Genomic DNA, 18,234 nt, shown 5'->3' on the forward strand with positions numbered 1-18,234 from the left:
TTTCGCAAAAATACGACGAAGGGGTTGCATTAACTTCCTTGTCCTTCATCGGGTTTAAGCCAGGTTTATAACAAAAATACTCTTGATTTTTCAAAGTCACATCTTAAAACCAAAATTGACTTCCTTACCAAAAAAAATCACCCACGTATAACCGATTAAATAAATAAATTATTTATAAATTATATTTGTTTAATTACGTGTATGTAGTTTCATGTGGGGTGAATTCCTTTAGAATAATTATTTTTAATTAATTTTATTTGACAGATATCATTTTGTGTAAAATTGGTTGCATAACATTAAAATTTTATTTTTTTAATCTTTTTAAAATTAAATTAATTCTAAATTGAAATGTATAATAAACAATTTTTATAAATCATAACAACAAAAAGGATAAGGTTTTGTTATATCTCCGGGTGGAGCTTTATCATTTTCAATATTAACCATAGGACAACGTTCAAAAATTAACACCCCATTTTGGCAACCAACTTTTTCGCATGAATACGGCGTAGGTTTTGCATTTACTTCCTTGTCTTTCATTGGGTTTAAACCGGGTTTATAACAAGAATACCCTTGATTCTTCAAAGTCGCATCTTAAAACAAAATTTTAATTTTAGATTATAATATTGAAAACTTAAATCCAATTTTACCAGTAACAATAGCTCGCTCTACGTACATAGAACCCAAAGAAATGGATACTATGGACAAAAAATTAATTAAAAGTATTAACTTCATCGTTCTGAATCAAATTGATTCGAAAAAGCGATTTTAAATTTTTTATGGCGATTTTTTTTAAACAATGGTTATAAATTATTTTATTGCTTAATCAATTTTACGTCATCTGATGTTTTATAATTGCAATAATTACATTTTAAATTTAATTTTACGTTGCATATTTAAAATGACGTTTAAACGTCAAAGTGACACTAAATTTATTAAATATGATACCAACCTATTTTTTTTTTTTTTATTTTTAATAAACAATACTTTTAATTATTACTATTTGTATGCAATTAAATTTAACGATTGAATTTAAAGTGATGAATCATTTCTATTTTTAAACGTACCAATAATTTCAAGATTTCCTTTGATTGTTTTATTCGAAAATGTTTTGGACCTCATTCCATTCAAAAAATAAAAATTGTAAATAGTTTCGGTTACGAGGATAGAATTTACGTTTTCAATCTCGACCATGATTCTATTTTCGTTCCCCCATATAACTATGCATATTTTGTTTAGAGTTTAGAGTCGGTTCGAAACTCTTAAACAAGCCTTTAATTCATTTTAAGTTTACCGCCCACCTCTAATACATAACAGGCTTTAGAACACAAAACATAACCTTGTTACGCAAATAGAGAATCAAACTTAATCATTTCAAGTTTATTTTATTAATAAAGTACAAGATAAGGAATTAGATTAAAATTTAGATCACCATTTAGATCAATATTTTGTATATTTTCACCTTTAAAATAAAATGAGCACTGACCCAGTTCCCAATGAGAGTTCAAGTGATGATGATAGTGTTGAAGATGAGACTGATGATGGTGTTTTAAGGGAAAAACGTGAAATTGCTTGGTAAATATCCACCTCAAAAATAAACCTTAATTTAAAACGATAAATTAATTTAGGTGTGGCGTTGAAGACGATGAAAATAATCCAACCCCCAGTTCATCATCAAACCATTTTAACGAGTCAACAAAGAAAATTAAACTTTCCTTTTATGGAAATCCCAATTTTGGAAATCGCATGCAATTGTATTCAAGAACAAAACATTTTTTAGCTATTTACCCCGATGGAACTGTACGAGGAACTCAAGATCAAAACGATTTACACAGTAAATAAAATAGAAAATGTGCTTATTTTGCTAAAAAAGTCTAATTTTTAATTATTTAAAAAAAAATTATTAAATGTCATTAAGATAGGCAACCCAATAAGCACGCAAAATGAGTACATTTAAAATTAAATGTTTTTAATATTATTTTTTTAGCTTATTTGGAATTAAAAAACGCTGGACCGGTTGGTTACGTAAGAATCTTTGGATTATTAACGAATCTTTACTTAGCAATGGACAAAAACGGGCGCTTGTATGGTGAAAATAATATGTGGATTGAAGGAACGGTTTTTGTTGAATCTTTAAATAGTCGACAGTACAAAGTTTATTGCTCCAGCCTTTATTCCAATTGGTATATAGGGATTAAAAGGTCGGGGAAGTTCAAAAAAGGCCCTCAAACAGGGCCACATCAAAAAGCAACTGAATTCTTATCGGTTAGAGATAAATTTCAGTAGATTTGTTATGTTACAAATGTTTATTAGTATTATTTTTTATACTAACTTCAATTTTAATGCAAAGTATTAGTTTATTTATTTATGTGTGTTTTTATTAATAAATTTTTTATGAAAAGTAGAAATCTGTAAAAAAATTGTTTTATTTAAACAATAATTTTGGGCTACTTAGTATTAAGAAAGGAGTTATATGTTAAAATAAAGCTTAAAAAACCTCTTTAAAATGATGTATGATAACCTTTATAAAATAATGTAATTATTGAGATTAATGAGAAAGAAATTGTGAGGTTGGATGTCAATTTAAAGAAATCTGTAAATAATCATTTCTGATTTATTTATAGGAATTAAAAAATGATTTATATCTCAAGTTAATGTGTTATTTAATATGATATTATAATCTGTTTGTTAAATTAATTAATTTGGGAGATAAAAATGATTGAAAAAAGAACTGTCAAAAAGTTATTGTTTAATTTAATAAATCATTTCTGGTATATTACTTGGAATTAAGAAATGAGTTAGATGTTAAAAGAAAGCTTGAAATGTCCTCTTTAAAATGATGTATGATAACCTTTATAAAATGATGTAGTTATTGAAAATAATGAGAAAGAAATTGTGAGGTTGGATGTCAATTTGAAGAAATCTGTAAATAATCATTTCTAATTTATTTATAGGAATTAAGAAATGATTTATATCTCAAGTTAAATGTTATAGAGTGTTCTATAATTTGACATCATAATCTATTTGTTAAATAAATTAATTTGGGAGATAAAAATGATTGAAGAAAGAACTGTCAAAAAATTATTGTTTAATTTAATAAATCATTTCTGCTTTATTACTTGGAATTAAGAAACGAGTTATATGTTAAAAGAAAGCTTGAAATGTCCTCTTTAAAATGATGTATAATAACCTTTATAAAACAATGTAATTATTGAGAATTTTGAGAAAGAAATTGTGAGGTTAGAGATGACAATTTGATGAAATCTTTAAATAATCATTTCTGATTTATTTATAGGAATTAAGAAATGATTTATATCTCAAGTTAAAGGTTAAAGTGTGTTCTTTTATATGATATTTGTTAAATAGATTAGTTTGGGAGGTAGTAATGATTGAAGAAAGAACTGTCAAAAAATTATTGTTTAATTTAATAAATGATTTCTGCTTTATTACTTGGAATTAAGAAACGAGTTATATGTTAAAAGAAAGCTTGAAATATCCTCTTTAAAATGATGTATAATAACCTTTATAAAACAATGTAATTATTGAGAATTTTGAGAAAGAAATTGTGAGGTTAGAGATGACAATTTGATGAAATCTTTAAATAATCATTTCTGATTTATTTATAGGAATTAAGAAGTGATTTATATCTCAAGTTAAAGGTTAAAGTGTGTTCTTTTATATGATATTTGTTAAATAGATTAGTTTGGGAGGTAGTAATGATTGAAGAAAGAACTGTCAAAAAATTATTGTTTAATTTAATAAATGATTTCTGCTTTATTACTTGGAATTAAGAAACGAGTTACATGTTAAAAGAAAGCTTGAAATATCCTCTTTAAAATGATGTATAATAACCTTTATAAAACAATGTAATTATTGAGAATTTTGAGAAAGAAATTGTGAGGTTAGAGATGACAATTTGATGAAATCTTTAAATATTCATTTCTAATTTATTTATAGGAATTAAGAAATGATTTATATCTCAAGTTAAAGGTTAAAGTGTGTTCTTTTATATGATATTTGTTAAATAGATTAGTTTGGGAGGTAGTAATGATTGAAGAAAGAACTGTCAAAAAATTATTGTTTAATTTAATAAATGATTTCTGCTTTATTACTTGGAATTAAGAAACGAGTTACATGTTAAAAGAAAGCTTGAAATATCCTCTTTAAAATGATGTATAATAACCTTTATAAAACAATGTAATTATTGAGAATTTTGAGAAAGAAATTGTGAGGTTAGAGACAACAATTTGATGAAATCTTTAAATAATCATTTCTCATTTATTTATAGGAATTAAGAAGTAATTTACATCTCAAATTAAAGGTTACAGAGTGTTCTTTAATATGATATTTGTTAAATAGATTAGTTTGGGAGATAAAAATGATTGAAGAAAGAACTGTCAAAAAATTATTGTTTAATTTAATAAATCATTTCTGCTTTATTACTTGGAATTAAGAAACGAGTTATATGTTAAAAGAAAGCTTGAAATATCCTCTTTAAAATGATGTATAATAACCTTTATAAAACAATATAATTATTGAGAATTTTGAGAAAGAAATTGTGAGGTTAGAGATGACAATTTGATGAAATCTTTAAATAATCATTTCTGATTTATTTATAGGAATTAAGAAGTAATTTATATCTCAAATTAAAGGTTACAGAGTGTTCTTTAATATGACATCATATTATCTAATCTATGATCAACATTATCTTTATAAATAAATTTAATTTAAAAACTTTTTTAATCAACAATTCTTTTATAATCCAACTTTAACAACGCTACCATCACCACATCCTACATATAAATTCCCCTCATCAACAATTAAACAATTTACAACAGCTTCAACATCACAAGATTCAACAAAACTACATCCGTTTTCGCTAATTTTCCATTTTTTGATGGTTTTATCCCAACCGGAGCTAAATAAATACACCTCATCGTTTATTTTAAGACCAACCAAAGCATTAATAATCATTTCGTGAGCAGCCTAAAAATAATTATTCATTACGAAAGTCAGTTACTTAAAAATAATAAGGAATTTACCTGAACGATTCCAACTGCTACATAATCATCGTTATTTTTGTGCAAACATATATCTTTACCTCCACGACTTGAAAAACATAAATAATTATCAATGATGCATAAAGGGGCTCTCCCCATTAAAGACGATTTTACTTGAAATGTTTTTTCGCCTAAAATAAAACGTTGTAGATCTTAATTTGAATTAATTTTTTGATAAAATCTACCTGTAAACTCTGATATAACCAAATCTAAATCTCTGCAAGTGTACATTAATCCATCGTGGATGATTAATTCTCTATGTGGTTCTAATAAGCTAAATTGGGCTTTAAGCTCGTTTTGTTGATGTAATCGAATATCTCCGATTTCATCAGAAGAATATAAAATTCCGTTTGAGTAAAAGATCCGGTAAACTTCGTTATCACCTTGATGTATAACTTGTTTTTGAATCAAATCGTCTAAAGACCACGATTTTATCAAACCATCGTTTGAACATGAAAATAAATCTTCATCACTCGAAGTTAAACAGTAAACGGTGGTGGGATGAGCTTCAATTTCCCCGATTTTGTTCAAATTTAAGTCCCACATCTACAAATTTATTGAAGTTATTCTTTGGTGAGTTATTTTTGTATTAACCTTAATTTTCCCATCATCGGCCCCCGAATAAATCTTCCCATTTTTATGGATTAAACTGTTTATATCTGCTGAATGTTTATCATCATCACTACTTTTTGTAATTATATTTAGAGGCATTTTCAAAAAAATATGTAATAATTAATTTTTTCTATTACTCTTAGTACCTTGAACCTGTTATTATTGCATTTAAACTGCAACTAAATCAGCTTGCGTTTGAAAAACAGCTTTGAAGTTAAATTTAAATATTTTGGCAAACACCAAGGTTTATTTTAAGATTTTCAAGTTATTTTGAAGTTCCCTTCAATTAAATCAGGGTGTAGATCTAACCTCAAAAAACAATTAACACAAATTTATTTCAATATATAAAGAAACTAAGTATTTATTATAGCTGGTGATGAAGATAACGTAAGTACTATTTAATTAAAAAAACTTTTTTGCATTAATTATGTTTTAAAACTCCTCCAATAGCAGTTAAAGAACCTCTAGATTTAGTGAGGTTAAGTTTGGATAAAACGATTTATGTTAAAATGAGAAAAGCTCGCGAATTAAGAACATGAATTCTTGCTTAATATCAATACATGATTATGGTCTTAGCGAAACTATAAGCAATTTTGAAATCCATGAAGAAATAATATGAGGTTAATCGATTTACAAAAAGAAGCATTCCGATGTTGTTTATTCATGGAAATGCAGTAATTTAGTTTCACCGCCGATGAGAACAGCTTAATTCTTTAATTTTAACCTGTATCGTTGCTAAAAATTTATTTATTAAATTATTTTTATAAATAATTAAAGATTCCTTCTTCTACATAATGACATAATCATAGATGTCGCGTCAATAAAATCCAAGTATAAATAAAACCTCAAATACTAATTAACACAAATTTAATTAAATATAATGACTAATGATGGAGATAACGTAAGTATTAATTAATTAAAATAACTCTTTTGCATTAATTATGTTTTAAGATCCCTCCAATAGCAGTTAAAGAACCTCTAAATTTAGTGAGGTTAAGTTTGGATGAAAGGATTTATATTAAAATGGGAAATGAACGCGAATTATAACAAAAATTCCTGCTTAAAATCGAAACACGATTATTGTCTTAACGACGTAGAAGAAACTATACCCAGTTTTGAAATCGATGAAGAAATAATAAGAAACATTCTTATGTTGTTTGTTCGTAGGGATGGAGTAATTTTAGTTCCTCCACCGATGAGAGCAGCTTAATTCATTAATTTTAACCTGTATTGTTGCTTAAAATTTATTTATTAATTTATTTTTATAAATAATTAAGAATTCCTTTGTCTGCATAATCATAGATGTCGCGTTAACACGCTTCGATATAATCCATTCCTATGTTGTTTATTCATGGAAATAGAGTAATTTAGTTTCACCACCGATAAGAATAGCTTAATTCTTTAATTTTAACCTAAATTATTACATAAAATTTGTTTATTAATAAATTTTTATAAATAATTTAAAATTTTCTTCATTTATATAATCATAGATGTCGCTTTAAGTCGCGTCAATAAAAGTGTAAACAAATCTAACCTCAAATAACAACTAACACAAATTTAATTGAATATTTTAATAAATTAATTAGTTATTATGGCTGATGATGGAGATAATGTAAGTAATAATTAATTAAAATATCTTTTTTGCATTAATTATGTTTTAAGATCCCTCCAATAACCGTTAAAGAACCTCTAGATTTAGTGAGGTTAAGTTTGGATGAAAGGATTTATGTAAAAATGAGAAACGACCGCGAATTACGAGGAAGACTTCATGCTTATGATCAACACATGAATATGGTGCTTAGCGACGCGGAAGAAACCATAACGAGTTGTGAGATCGACGAAGAAACTTATGAGGAAGTTTACCGATCCACAAAGAGAACCATTCCGATGTTGTTTGTTCGTGGGGATGGAGTAATTTTAGTTTCCCCACCGATGAGAACAGCTTAATTTTTTATTTTAATGTGGATTTATGAATAAAAGATGTTTTTTTAACTAAAATCATTATTGGGTTAAAATTTTTTAATTTTAAGATATCTGTCAATTTTGATGCGAACCTAACCTCAATTTTTTGCGTTTAAATTTGATCATATTTATATTTATCCTTTTAATTCATCATGCAAAACAAGATAAGTAACGGTAAGGCGACGTTTATAAAAATGTTGTAAATTAAACATAAAAAACAAATATAAAAAAATTATAATAAACATAATTTATTTTTTTATTAGGCTTAGGTTGGTATTTATGAAGTTACTAGTTTTAAAATGTCATTGTCAAAAAAAAATTTTTTTAAAGGATTTTCTGCAATCTAACCTCAATTTTTTGCTTTTAAATTTGATCATATTTATATTTATCCTTTCAATTTATCATGCAAAAAAAGATAAAAAGTAAATATATTTATCTTAACCAAGGCTATGTTCCCCATCCATGAGAACATCTTAATTTTTTATTTTAATGTGGATTTATGAATAAAAGATGTTTTTTTAACTACTTTTTATTCATTTTGTAGAGTACATATAACTTGTAATCATGTTTAGGCAGGTTACAATAAAAAATATTGATATATATTTATAATTATACTAATATGTTCATTTATAAACAATCTTTTCAGATTTTTTTCTTTTAAATTAACAGTAAAAGCGCACATAGAACAAATTTCACAATTATTTACATACATACACATAAAATATACATACATCAAAAAGAAACTGTCTGGTAATATTTCTTAATAAAAATAGGGAGTATTTTACGGCTTTATTTTTTCTATAGTACTTATAAATTTATTATATTTCGTAATATATTCATCTCATAATACTGCAGTTTCGATTATAGTATTTTTTCTTTCATTATAATTAGTATTAAAATGGAAATGGCTTAAAATTAAGCACCTTATCTCTTTTAAATCCAATACATGATTCATAACGGAAATAAATTGTTATTGCAAAAAGAATTAAACATACAAAGCTATCATTATTTATTCTTAAAATGTTTTATTTATTATTTTCAATTCCGTGTTTAATATATTTGGAAGCTTAAATTTTGATACTTAACACTGACTGATTTTATTTCTGAATTTAAATAAATTGACTAAATACATTAACATCGTTCACTCCCCCCCAAAAAGAAAAAAAATCCAATCAGCTTCTTTAATAAACATTAATATTTTTTCTTTACCAACATCGCATTAATTTAAATTATTTCGTTGTGCGTTTTATCATCATCATCATCAATAAACTTGGCTAGCAGTGCTAGCCTTTCTACGGTGTCACGCAGACGTTTCATTCTCATCCCACCCATCACTATCAATATCTGAGTCAGAATCCGACTCAGAAGGACTCAACTCAACTGCAACCCGCCTCGCTAAAATACTAGCAACATCATGCAACCCATTTTTATGCTCAACCTCTTTCTGTTCCGTTTTTTCAACCTTCCTCAATTGTATTCCTTGCCTAATCGCCTTCAACAAATCATTTCGTGTATCAACAACGGGAGGACCTTGCTTCGAAATTTGTCTATCTTTAACTGGAGTTAATTTTGGAGTTGAAGTAATCATTTGAACTATATCTCCGTTACTAAATTGTGTGGGGGGACTCATTGTACCGGGTCCGTTTAATAACGGCATTGGGGGCGGTGGAGGCGGCGGAGGTGCTTGTACAACTGGAGTCGCTTGTTTTGGAGGAGATGCTTGTTTAGGTACGGGAGGTGGAGGTGGTAAATCAGGCTCAGGGGTTCCTTGGTGGGAATGAGGACTATTCGATCGCGATTGACTCGATTGGCGAGCAATGTGAGGGGGTAAACCGTTTGGTGGAGAAATCGTTGCTTCGGGAGGCGGTGGGGGTGGTGGTAAATCTTTACTTGACATACTCCGACTTCTTGTTGGAGTATTTGCGGATGGTGTTTGTGGGTTGCTTGGTGGAGCAGGAGGTGGTTGACTCGGTCTGATCTTATTAACTTTTGTTGGAGTCCCCATAGGACCTGGACTATCTGGAGGACCAGAGTTATATAACCCAGCTTGATATGGATTCGTTGTTTCCACATATTGCGGGGGATAAACAGGACCATCTGGAACCTCTGGTTGAAGATAAGTCTTTTGAACATCAATCGAAATCGGTCTTGAAGGCTTTTGTTGCTCCCATTGCTGGTTTTGCTCCACTTTATTACCATAATCTTGCACAGGAAATTGCCCATATGGAACAGTTGAAGGCATAATATACTCTCCATGACCGATAGCCCTCTCACGTTGACGCTCTTTCGTGTTAACCGGTTGTCTCACCCTCTTTTTATGCCTTCCCCCACCTTGACCACTTTCCGGTCGAGGTCGATGCGGCTTCTTACCCCGATCGTGCATCACCCTCTCGGTGTCTTTGAGTACTTCGTCTCTCCATAACTCGAAGAAATAATTCGGATCTGTATAAAATTTTAAACCATCTTTACCATCTTCACGGTAACAATTTAATTTATCAAGAGGTGGTGGTCTATCGCATGTTTTATACATCTCTAGGAGAGCCGTTGGCATGGTTGATCTTGAAAAAATCTAATTCATAAAAAGAATTAATTAAATAATGTAAATAAATTAAATAAAATAAAAATTGAGGTTATGTTAAATCTTAAATTATTTTTTTTGGGGAAATTATTTTTATTTATTGATGAAAACTTGACACATTAATGATTTTCTTAAAAAAATAACGTTTATAAAAACATTGTAAATTAAATATCAAAAATAACAGTAAATATAAAAAAAATTTAATTATTTTTTTATTATATTTAGGTTGGTATTTATTTAGTAGTTTTAAAACGTCATTGTCATAAAAAAATTTTTTTAAGGATTTTTTCTATAAACTAAGTGAAATTGTGATTAAATTGTGTTAAATTAAGTTTCGGTAAGTAATATTTAATTCCTTTCTTAATAATTAAAATCATTTTGGGGTTAAAAATCTTTTTTTCTTTCATTTTAAGATATCTGTCAATTTTGATGCGAACCTAACCTCAATTTTTTTGCGTTTAAATTTAATCATATTTATGCTTTTAATTCACCATGCATAAATTTTGGTAAATAATATTTAATTCGTTTCTTAATAATTAAATTCATTTTTGGGTTAAAAATCTTCTTTTTTTTAATTTTAAGGCATCTGTCAATTTTGATGCAACCTAACCTCAAATTTTTTGCGTTTAAATTTAATCATATTTATATTTATCCTTTCAATTCATCATGCAAAAAAACATAAATAACCCAACCCATTCACTCAAAGCAAATATATTTTTCTTAACCAAGGTTATGTTAAATCATAACATTTTTTTTTGGGAAATTATTTTTATTTATTGATGAAAACTTGCTTTATTAATGATTTTCTTTAAAAAACGACGTTTATAAAAATATTCTAAATTAAATATTAAAAATAACAATAAATATAAAAAAATTAGAATAAAAATAATTTATTTTTTTATTAGGCTTAGGTTGGTATTTATTAAGTTACTAGTTTTAAAACGTCATTGTCATAAAAAATTTTTTTTAAGGATTTTCCTAATAAACAAAGTGAAATTGTGTTAAATTAAGCTTTGGTAAGTAATATTTAATTCCTTTATTAATAATTAAAATCATTTTTGGTGAAAAATCCTTTTTTTTAATTTAAAGACATCTGTCAATTTTAATGCAACCTAACCTCAAATTTTTTGCGTTTTAATTTAATCATATTTATCCTTTCAATTCATCATGCAAAAAAAGATAAGTAACCCAACCTATTCACTCAAAGCAAATATATTTATCTTAACCAAGGTTATGTTAAATCATAAAATTTATTTTTTTTTTTTTATTTGGGAAATTATTTTTATTTATTGATGAAAAGTAGTTTTATTAATTATTTTCTTTAAAAAGCGACGTTTATAAAAATGTTGTAAATTAAACATTAAAAATAACAACAAATATAAAAAAATTATAATAAACATAATTTATTTTTTTGTTAGGCTTAGGTTGGTATTTATTAAGTTACTAGTTTTAAAACGTCATTGTCATAAAAAAAATTTTTTAAGGATTTTCCTAATAAACAAAGTGAAATTGTGGTTAAATTGTGTTAAATTAAGCTTTGGTAAGTAATATTTAATTCCTTTCTTAATAATTAAAATCATTTTTGGGTTACAAATCTTTTTTTTAATTTAAAGACATCTGTCAATTTTAATGCAACCTAACCTCAAATTTTTTGCGTTTAAGTTTAATCATATTTATCCTTTCAATTCATCATGCAAAAAAAGATAAGTAACCCAACCCATTCACTCAAAGCAAATATATTTATCTTAACCAAGGTTATGTTAAATCATAAAATTTATTTTTTTATTTGGGAAATTATTTTTATTTATTGATGAAAAGTAGTTTTATTAATTATTTTCTTTAAAAAGCGACGTTTATAAAAATGTTGTAAATTAAACATTAAAAATAACAACAAATAGAAAAAAATTAGAATAAAAATAAATCATTTTTTTATTAGACTTAGGTTGGTATTTATTAAGTTACTAGTTTTAAAATGTCATTGTCAAAAAAAATTTTTTTTTAAGGATTTTCCTATAAACAAAGTGAAATTGTGATTAAATTGATTTAAATTAAGTTTTCATAAGTAATACTTAATTCCTTTCTTAATAATTCAAATCATTTTTGGGTTAAAAATCTTTTTTTTTTAATTTTAAGAAATCTGTCAATTTTGATGCAAACCTAACCTCAAATTCTTTAATTTTTGCGTTTAAATTTAATCATATTTATATTTATCCTTTCAATTCATCATGCAAAAAAAAAGATAAATAACCCAACCCATTCACTCAAAGCAAATAAATTTATCTTAACCAAACTTACGTGTTGATCGAATATAACGGCACTTTTAAAGGCCTTTCTCATATGGATATCTTGCAAGGAGACTTCCTCACCCGTACTATCCAACTGAGTGACTTTAATAGCCAACCTATCGATTCTCGCTTGAAGGGAGTTCGATCGGTCGTAAATTTCTTGAGCATCCCTTGCTAATTCTCCAAATAAATCTTCGGCGTGTCGTGATAAAGACGATAATTGCCGTACGGTGTTGGCCAAAGTACCGTTTGTAACTCCTTCAAGTTCTGAAGGTAGTGGGTAATCTTCCGGTAAGGTGCCTCGCGCGACATGCACGGGCATTACCACCCTTTTTGGAAGTGGCATCTAAATTGTCAACAATAATACAAATTAATATAAATAAATTTAAATAAACAAATTGGATAAGTGAGTCACTTCCTCTTTGGAACACCCCCACATATTGATTAATTAATAAACGGTGTTAATAAGCATGGTTTTAAAACGGGATTAAATTGTTTAAAAAGCCGTGAGTATTTGAACTAATTTCAGATATCTCACGACTTATCTTTTCTTGCTTTCTAAAACCAATTACCTTATAACGGTGACGTCAAGAAGAATGTGGCTATAAGCTCGTTTGCATTTCTAGTACGCAAGTAATTTTTTTTATTTTTCTTTACTAAACACATTCTAATGGTTAGATGTTTTCTAAACGGACGCAAATGTCAAATGAAAGGCCAACAAACTTGTAAACGCCACAAGAGAGGAAAGATCAAAGAGCGTTTACGTACCTTGTTATCAAAACGATGATATAATCGGTTATATTTACATATCCGGCGATGAAAAATTCTCGTTTAATTAGAAAACGGGTTCGATAAAACGTTGTAAAAGCGTAATATGGCGAGAGAAACACCCAACAAAAACTAACAGGCGTTAACTCTTTGCACTTTAGGAAAACTGACAAATTCCCCAACTGATTTGACAGATAATCGTTACCGTGGTAATACCAACCTAAATAACAACAATCCGTAATTTAATTATTTTTTTAATTTTAATAATTTCAAGATTTATTTAGCAATTATCTGAAATAATTTTATTTAAAATAAATTCCTAATTTAAATTAATAGAATTAAATTCAAATAAAATTAAATTTAATTAAAACGAAATTAATATATACCCCCACAAGATGGCGCCACATCACATTTAATTGTCATTAAAATATTTCCTCTAAAATTAATTAAATTGATTAATATCGGCGGTGTTATTCATTTTTTTTACAGTAATTAATCATTTTTTCAAAATTAAATTTCACTGAAACCTTTATAAATCTAAAACAAGGCTGAAATCTGAAATATTTCCAACATATTAGTGATGCGTTCAAAAGAATGATTTTTAATTTAAAAATATCGTTTTTAACGGTGTTTTAGGTTAATATCTACTTAGTTCATTTAGAATTAGTTTAGAAATCAAGAAATGAGGATTTATCAAAACGAACGATTTTTTTTATCACTAGATGGCGCCACATCACATTAACTCATTTAATTGTCATTAATTTTCTTTAATAATATTTCCGCTAAAATTAATTAAAATGATGTTTTATTCATTTCCTGATAATAGTTAATCATTTTTTTAAAATCAAATTTCATTAAAATCCTTATAAATCTATAAATAAAGTTGAAATATTCGAAATATTGTCAAGATAAATATTAGATGACTCTAGTGATGAGTTCGTTCAAAAGAACGATTTTTAACTTAAAAATAACGTTTTTAAATGTGTTTTAGGTTAATATCTACTTAGGTTATTTAGAATTAATTTAGAAATCAAGAAATGTAGGATTTATCAAAACAAACGATTTTTTTATCACTAGATGGCGCCACATCACATTAACTCATTTAATTGTCATTAATCTTCTTTAATAATATTTTCGCTAAAATTAATTAAAATCATGTTTTATTCATTTCCTGATAATAGTTAATCATTTTTTTAAAATCAAATTTCATTGAAATCCTTATAAATCTATAAATAAAGCTGAAATATTCGAAATATTGTCAAGATAAATATTAGATGACGCTAGTGATGAGTTCGTTCAAAAGAACGATTTTTAACTTAAAAATAACGTTTTTAAATGTGTTTTAGGTTAATATCTACTTAGTTTATTTAGAATTAGTTCAGAAATAAAAAATTTAGCATTTATCAACACGAACGATTTTTCACCACTAGATGGCGCCCCGTCACATTAAATCATTTAATTGTCATTAATCTTCTTTAATAATATTTTCGCTAAAATTAATTAAAATCATGTTTTATTCATTTCCTGATAATAGTTAATCATTTTTTCAAAATCAAATTTCATTGAAATCCTTATAAATCTATAAATAAAGCTGAAATATTGTCAAGATAAATATTAGATGACGCTAGTGATATGTAGTTCGTTTAAAAGAACGATTTTTAACTTAAAAATAACGTTTTTAAATGTGTTTTAGGTTACTATCTATTTAGTTTATTTAGAATTAGTTCAGAAATAAAAAAATGTAGGATTTATCAAAACTACGTTTTTTTACCACTAGATGGCGCCACATCACATTAAATCATTTAATTGTCATTAATCTTCTTTAATAATATTTTCGCTAAAATTAATTAAAATCATGTTTTATTCATTTCCTGATAATAGTTAATCATTTTTTTAAAATCAAATTTCATTAAAATCCTTATAAATCTATAAATAAAGCTGAAATATTCGAAATATTGTCAAGATAAATATTAGATGACGCTAGTGATGAGTTCGTTCAAAAGAACGATTTTTAACTTAAAAATAACGTTTTTAAATGTGTTTTAGGTTAATATCTACTTAGGTTATTTAGAATTAATTTAGAAATCAAGAAATGTAGGATTTATCAAAACAAACGATTTTTTTACCACTAGATGGCGCCACATCACATTAAATCATTTAATTGTCATTAATTTTCTTTAATAATATTTTCGCTAAAATTAATTAAAATCATGTTTTATTCATTTCCTGATAATAGTTAATCATTTTTTTTTAATCAAATTTCATTGAAATCCTTATAAATCTATAAATAAAGCTGAAATATTCGAAATATTGTCAACATAAATATTAGACGACGCTAGTGATGAGTTCGTTCAAAAGAACGATTTTTAACTTAAAAATAACGTTTTTAAATGTGTTTTAGGTTAATATCTACTTAGTTTATTTAGAATTAGTTCAGAAATAAAAAATGTTGCATTTATCAAAACGAACGATTTTTCACCACTAGATGGCGCCACGTCACATTAAATCATTTAATTGTCATTAATCTTCTTTAATAATATTTTCGCTAAAATTAATTAAAATCATGTTTTATTCATTTCCTGATAATAGTTAATCATTTTTTCAAAATCAAATTTCATTGAAATCCTTATAAATCTATAAATAAAGCTGAAATATTCGAAATATTGTCAACATAAATATTAGACGACGCTAGTGATGAGTTCGTTCAAAAGAACGATTTTTAACTTAAAAATAACGTTTTTAAATGTGTTTTAGGTTAATATCTACTTAATTTATTTAGAATTAGTTCAGAAATAAAATAATTTAGCATTTATCAAAACGAACGATTTTTTTACCACTAGATGGCGCCACATCACATTAAATCATTTAATTGTCATTAATTTTCTTTAATAATATTTTCGCTAAAATTAATTAAAATCATGTTTTATTCATTTCCTGATAATAGTTAATCATTTTTTTAAAATCAAATTTTATTAAAAGCTCTATAAATAAAGCTGAAATATTCTCAACATAAATATTAGATGGCGCTAGTGATGTGTTCAAAAGAACGATTTTTATCTTAAAAATAACGTTTTTAACGATGTTTTAGGTTAATATCTACATACGTAGTTCATTTAGAGTTAGTTTAGAAATCGAATGGCTTTAGAATGTACGGTTTATCAAAATGAACGATTTCTTTTACCACTAGATTTCGCCATTATCGACATAACCTCAAAAAATATTTCATAATATTTCTCAACACATTCTTATAAATTTAAAGAAAAATTGAAAATAAATGGATACTTTTACGTGTATTTCCTGTAGAGTAGTATTTAACACCGGTGATATTCAAAGACAACACTACAAAAGTGATTGGCACAGATATAACCTAAAAAGGAAGGTTGCGGAGTTACCCCCCGTTTCAGCGGAAGATTTCCAAAAGAAAGTGATCTTACAACGTGCACAAAACGAAGATTTATCGGCTGATACAAGCACGTATTGCCAAGTTTGTAGGAAATCGTTTGGTAATGGGAATGCTTATGATAATCATTTGAATTCGAAGAAGCACAAAGAGAATGAAAAGAATTATAAGGAAAATCCGAAAAGTGATGAATTAGATGATGAAGAAATGGAGGAAGTGGATAGTGACGAATGGGAGGAAGATATTGAGAATCCCATTGATAATAATGATTGTTTGTTTTGCTCGCATCATAGTAAAAATTTATTGAATGTTATAAAGCATATGACTCAAGAGCATGGATTTTTTATACCCGACATAGAATTTTGTATTGATATTAAAGGATTATTATTATATTTGGGCGAAAAAATCAATTCTGGATTTATTTGTTTGTGGTGCAATGAGAAAGGAAAAACTTTCCACACTTCAGATGCTGCAAAAAAACACATGATTGATAAAGGACATTGCAAAATGTTACACGAAGGCGAAACATTAGCTGAATATGCAGATTTTTATGATTACTCTTCTTCTTATCCTGATCAAGAAGAAAATGATTCAAACAGTGAAGTTAGCATTCCTGAACTTGATGATTCAGATTTCCAACTTGTTTTACCATCAGGGGCTGTTATAGGACATCGAAGTCTTATGCGTTATTATCGACAAAGCATCAATCCAAATAGGGCTGTTGTTGTAGCTAAGAATGAAAAGAAACTTCATAAAGTCTTAGCAAGTTATAGAGCTTTGGGGTGGTCTGAAACTGATCAAAAAGCCGCTGCGAAAAAGGCGCGGGATTTACATCACATGAAACGATTACAAAGTAAATATAACATGGTGTTGGGGTGTAGAGGAAATAAGTTACAAAAACATTTTAGGGCTCAAGTTAATTTTTAAAATTTGTGTTAAAAAAATTTTTTTTTAATAAATTTTAAGTTGGCAATTATTTGACATTTCAACTTAACCTTACTTTTCGTTACGAATTCGTATTATATTCGTTTATATTAAATATAACTCAATAATTAATAATTATTTGATTATTAAAATCATAAATTTGAATAATTTAAAATAAATGGCTTCTGCAGGAGATAAAGGAAAGGTAATTTTTTTTTAATGAAAATGAAATGTGATAAATTCATGTTTATCCTTATTAGATCGATCAAAAAGAGAAGAAACGCAAAGAATCAATCCTCGATTTATCAAAATATTTAGAGAAAAGTATCAGGGTTAAATTTGCGGGTGGGAGAGAAGCTGCGGGAATACTAAAAGGTTATGATCCTCTCTTAAACCTTGTTCTTGATAACACAATGGAGTATTTAAGAGACCCCGATGATCCTTTTAAATTAACGGAAGAAACGAGAGCGTTAGGTTTGGTTGTTTGTCGAGGTACAAGCGTGGTATTAATTTGCCCAGTTGACGGGATGGAATCAATTCAAAACCCTTTTATCTCTCAAGACTAATTTTTTTAATTAAAATAAATAGTATTAAGTAAAATAACATACTATGTATGTATTGACACAATAAAGATTATAAAATTAATTT

At 26.9% G+C, this 18,234-nt stretch overlaps 6 protein-coding genes and 1 pseudogene across 7 annotated transcripts; 5 read left to right on the forward strand and 2 right to left on the reverse strand.

Annotated features, from left to right (window-relative positions):
* The first annotated feature begins 1,240 nt into the window (after positions 1-1,240).
* On the forward strand, positions 1,241-2,411 carry LOC111418448 (fibroblast growth factor 2-like). Its single transcript, XM_023050990.2, has 3 exons — positions 1,241-1,572; positions 1,626-1,831; positions 1,985-2,411. Exons 1-3 carry the CDS (start codon positions 1,472-1,474, stop codon positions 2,281-2,283), a joined length of 606 nt encoding a protein of 201 aa, XP_022906758.2. The 5' UTR covers positions 1,241-1,471; the 3' UTR covers positions 2,284-2,411.
* A 2,173-nt stretch (positions 2,412-4,584) lies between these two features.
* On the reverse strand, positions 4,585-5,768 carry LOC111418451 (F-box/WD repeat-containing protein lin-23-like). Its single transcript, XM_023050993.2, has 4 exons — positions 5,652-5,768; positions 5,243-5,603; positions 5,040-5,188; positions 4,585-4,983 (listed from the first exon to the last, which is right to left on the reverse strand). Exons 1-4 carry the CDS (start codon positions 5,766-5,768, stop codon positions 4,753-4,755), a joined length of 858 nt encoding a protein of 285 aa, XP_022906761.2. The 3' UTR covers positions 4,585-4,752.
* Positions 5,769-5,978: 210 nt separating this feature from the next.
* Positions 5,979-6,965, forward strand: LOC111418450 (U6 snRNA-associated Sm-like protein LSm3; annotated as a pseudogene).
* Positions 6,966-7,163: 198 nt separating this feature from the next.
* LOC111418443 (U6 snRNA-associated Sm-like protein LSm3) lies at positions 7,164-7,667 on the forward strand. Its single transcript, XM_023050984.2, has 2 exons — positions 7,164-7,281; positions 7,332-7,667. The coding sequence occupies exons 1-2, from the start codon at positions 7,261-7,263 to the stop codon at positions 7,614-7,616; spliced, it is 306 nt and encodes a 101-aa protein (XP_022906752.1). The 5' UTR covers positions 7,164-7,260; the 3' UTR covers positions 7,617-7,667.
* Positions 7,668-8,703: 1,036 nt separating this feature from the next.
* LOC111418446 (wiskott-Aldrich syndrome protein family member 3 SCAR) lies at positions 8,704-13,446 on the reverse strand. 2 transcript variants are annotated; one of them, XM_023050988.2, is made up of 3 exons: positions 13,263-13,446; positions 12,505-12,840; positions 8,704-10,200 (listed from the first exon to the last, which is right to left on the reverse strand). In XM_023050988.2, exons 2-3 carry the CDS (start codon positions 12,838-12,840, stop codon positions 8,932-8,934), a joined length of 1,605 nt encoding a protein of 534 aa, XP_022906756.1. In that variant the 5' UTR covers positions 13,263-13,446; the 3' UTR covers positions 8,704-8,931. The 2 variants fall into 2 exon arrangements, with proteins under 2 accessions (XP_022906756.1, XP_022906757.1); XM_023050989.2 differs by lacking the exon at positions 13,263-13,446 and adding an exon at positions 13,067-13,184.
* A 3,002-nt stretch (positions 13,447-16,448) lies between these two features.
* LOC111418441 (cytoplasmic 60S subunit biogenesis factor ZNF622-like) lies at positions 16,449-17,638 on the forward strand. Its single transcript, XM_023050981.2, has one exon. The coding sequence runs from the start codon at positions 16,537-16,539 to the stop codon at positions 17,587-17,589; it is 1,053 nt and encodes a 350-aa protein (XP_022906749.2). The 5' UTR covers positions 16,449-16,536; the 3' UTR covers positions 17,590-17,638.
* A 1-nt stretch (position 17,639) lies between these two features.
* On the forward strand, positions 17,640-18,231 carry LOC111418442 (U6 snRNA-associated Sm-like protein LSm7). The gene is made up of 2 exons (XM_023050983.2): positions 17,640-17,791; positions 17,847-18,231. Exons 1-2 carry the CDS (start codon positions 17,765-17,767, stop codon positions 18,150-18,152), a joined length of 333 nt encoding a protein of 110 aa, XP_022906751.1. The 5' UTR covers positions 17,640-17,764; the 3' UTR covers positions 18,153-18,231.
* Positions 18,232-18,234: the final 3 nt, after the last annotated feature.

This window comes from Onthophagus taurus, chromosome 5, assembly GCF_036711975.1.
Source record: "Onthophagus taurus isolate NC chromosome 5, IU_Otau_3.0, whole genome shotgun sequence".
Lineage (NCBI taxonomy): Eukaryota > Metazoa > Arthropoda > Insecta > Coleoptera > Scarabaeidae > Onthophagus > Onthophagus taurus.

What these genes read in the sequence shown, in the direction of transcription:
- LOC111418448 (XM_023050990.2), top strand. Translation starts at nt 1,472, where the DNA reads ATGAGCACTGACCCAGTTCCCAATGAGAGTTCAAGTGATGATGATAGT. An exon ending in GAAAAACGTGAAATTGCTTG is followed by an intron (nt 1,573 to 1,625) that starts GTAAATATCCAC and finishes AAATTAATTTAG; the next exon opens with GTGTGGCGTTGAAGACGATG. An exon ending in AGATCAAAACGATTTACACA is followed by an intron (nt 1,832 to 1,984) that starts GTAAATAAAATA and finishes TTATTTTTTTAG; the next exon opens with CTTATTTGGAATTAAAAAAC.
- LOC111418451 (XM_023050993.2), bottom strand. Translation starts at nt 5,768, where the DNA reads ATGCCTCTAAATATAATTACAAAAAGTAGTGATGATGATAAACATTCA. An exon ending in CCGATGATGGGAAAATTAAG is followed by an intron (nt 5,604 to 5,651) that starts GTTAATACAAAA and finishes ATAAATTTGTAG; the next exon opens with ATGTGGGACTTAAATTTGAA. An exon ending in GGTTATATCAGAGTTTACAG is followed by an intron (nt 5,189 to 5,242) that starts GTAGATTTTATC and finishes GTTTTATTTTAG; the next exon opens with GCGAAAAAACATTTCAAGTA.
- LOC111418443 (XM_023050984.2), top strand. Translation starts at nt 7,261, where the DNA reads ATGGCTGATGATGGAGATAAT. An exon ending in TGGCTGATGATGGAGATAAT is followed by an intron (nt 7,282 to 7,331) that starts GTAAGTAATAAT and finishes TTATGTTTTAAG; the next exon opens with ATCCCTCCAATAACCGTTAA.
- LOC111418446 (XM_023050988.2), bottom strand. Translation starts at nt 12,840, where the DNA reads ATGCCACTTCCAAAAAGGGTGGTAATGCCCGTGCATGTCGCGCGAGGC. An exon ending in CCGTTATATTCGATCAACAC is followed by an intron (nt 10,201 to 12,504) that starts GTAAGTTTGGTT and finishes TTTATGAATTAG; the next exon opens with ATTTTTTCAAGATCAACCAT.
- LOC111418441 (XM_023050981.2), top strand. Translation starts at nt 16,537, where the DNA reads ATGGATACTTTTACGTGTATTTCCTGTAGAGTAGTATTTAACACCGGT.
- LOC111418442 (XM_023050983.2), top strand. Translation starts at nt 17,765, where the DNA reads ATGGCTTCTGCAGGAGATAAAGGAAAG. An exon ending in CTGCAGGAGATAAAGGAAAG is followed by an intron (nt 17,792 to 17,846) that starts GTAATTTTTTTT and finishes TATCCTTATTAG; the next exon opens with ATCGATCAAAAAGAGAAGAA.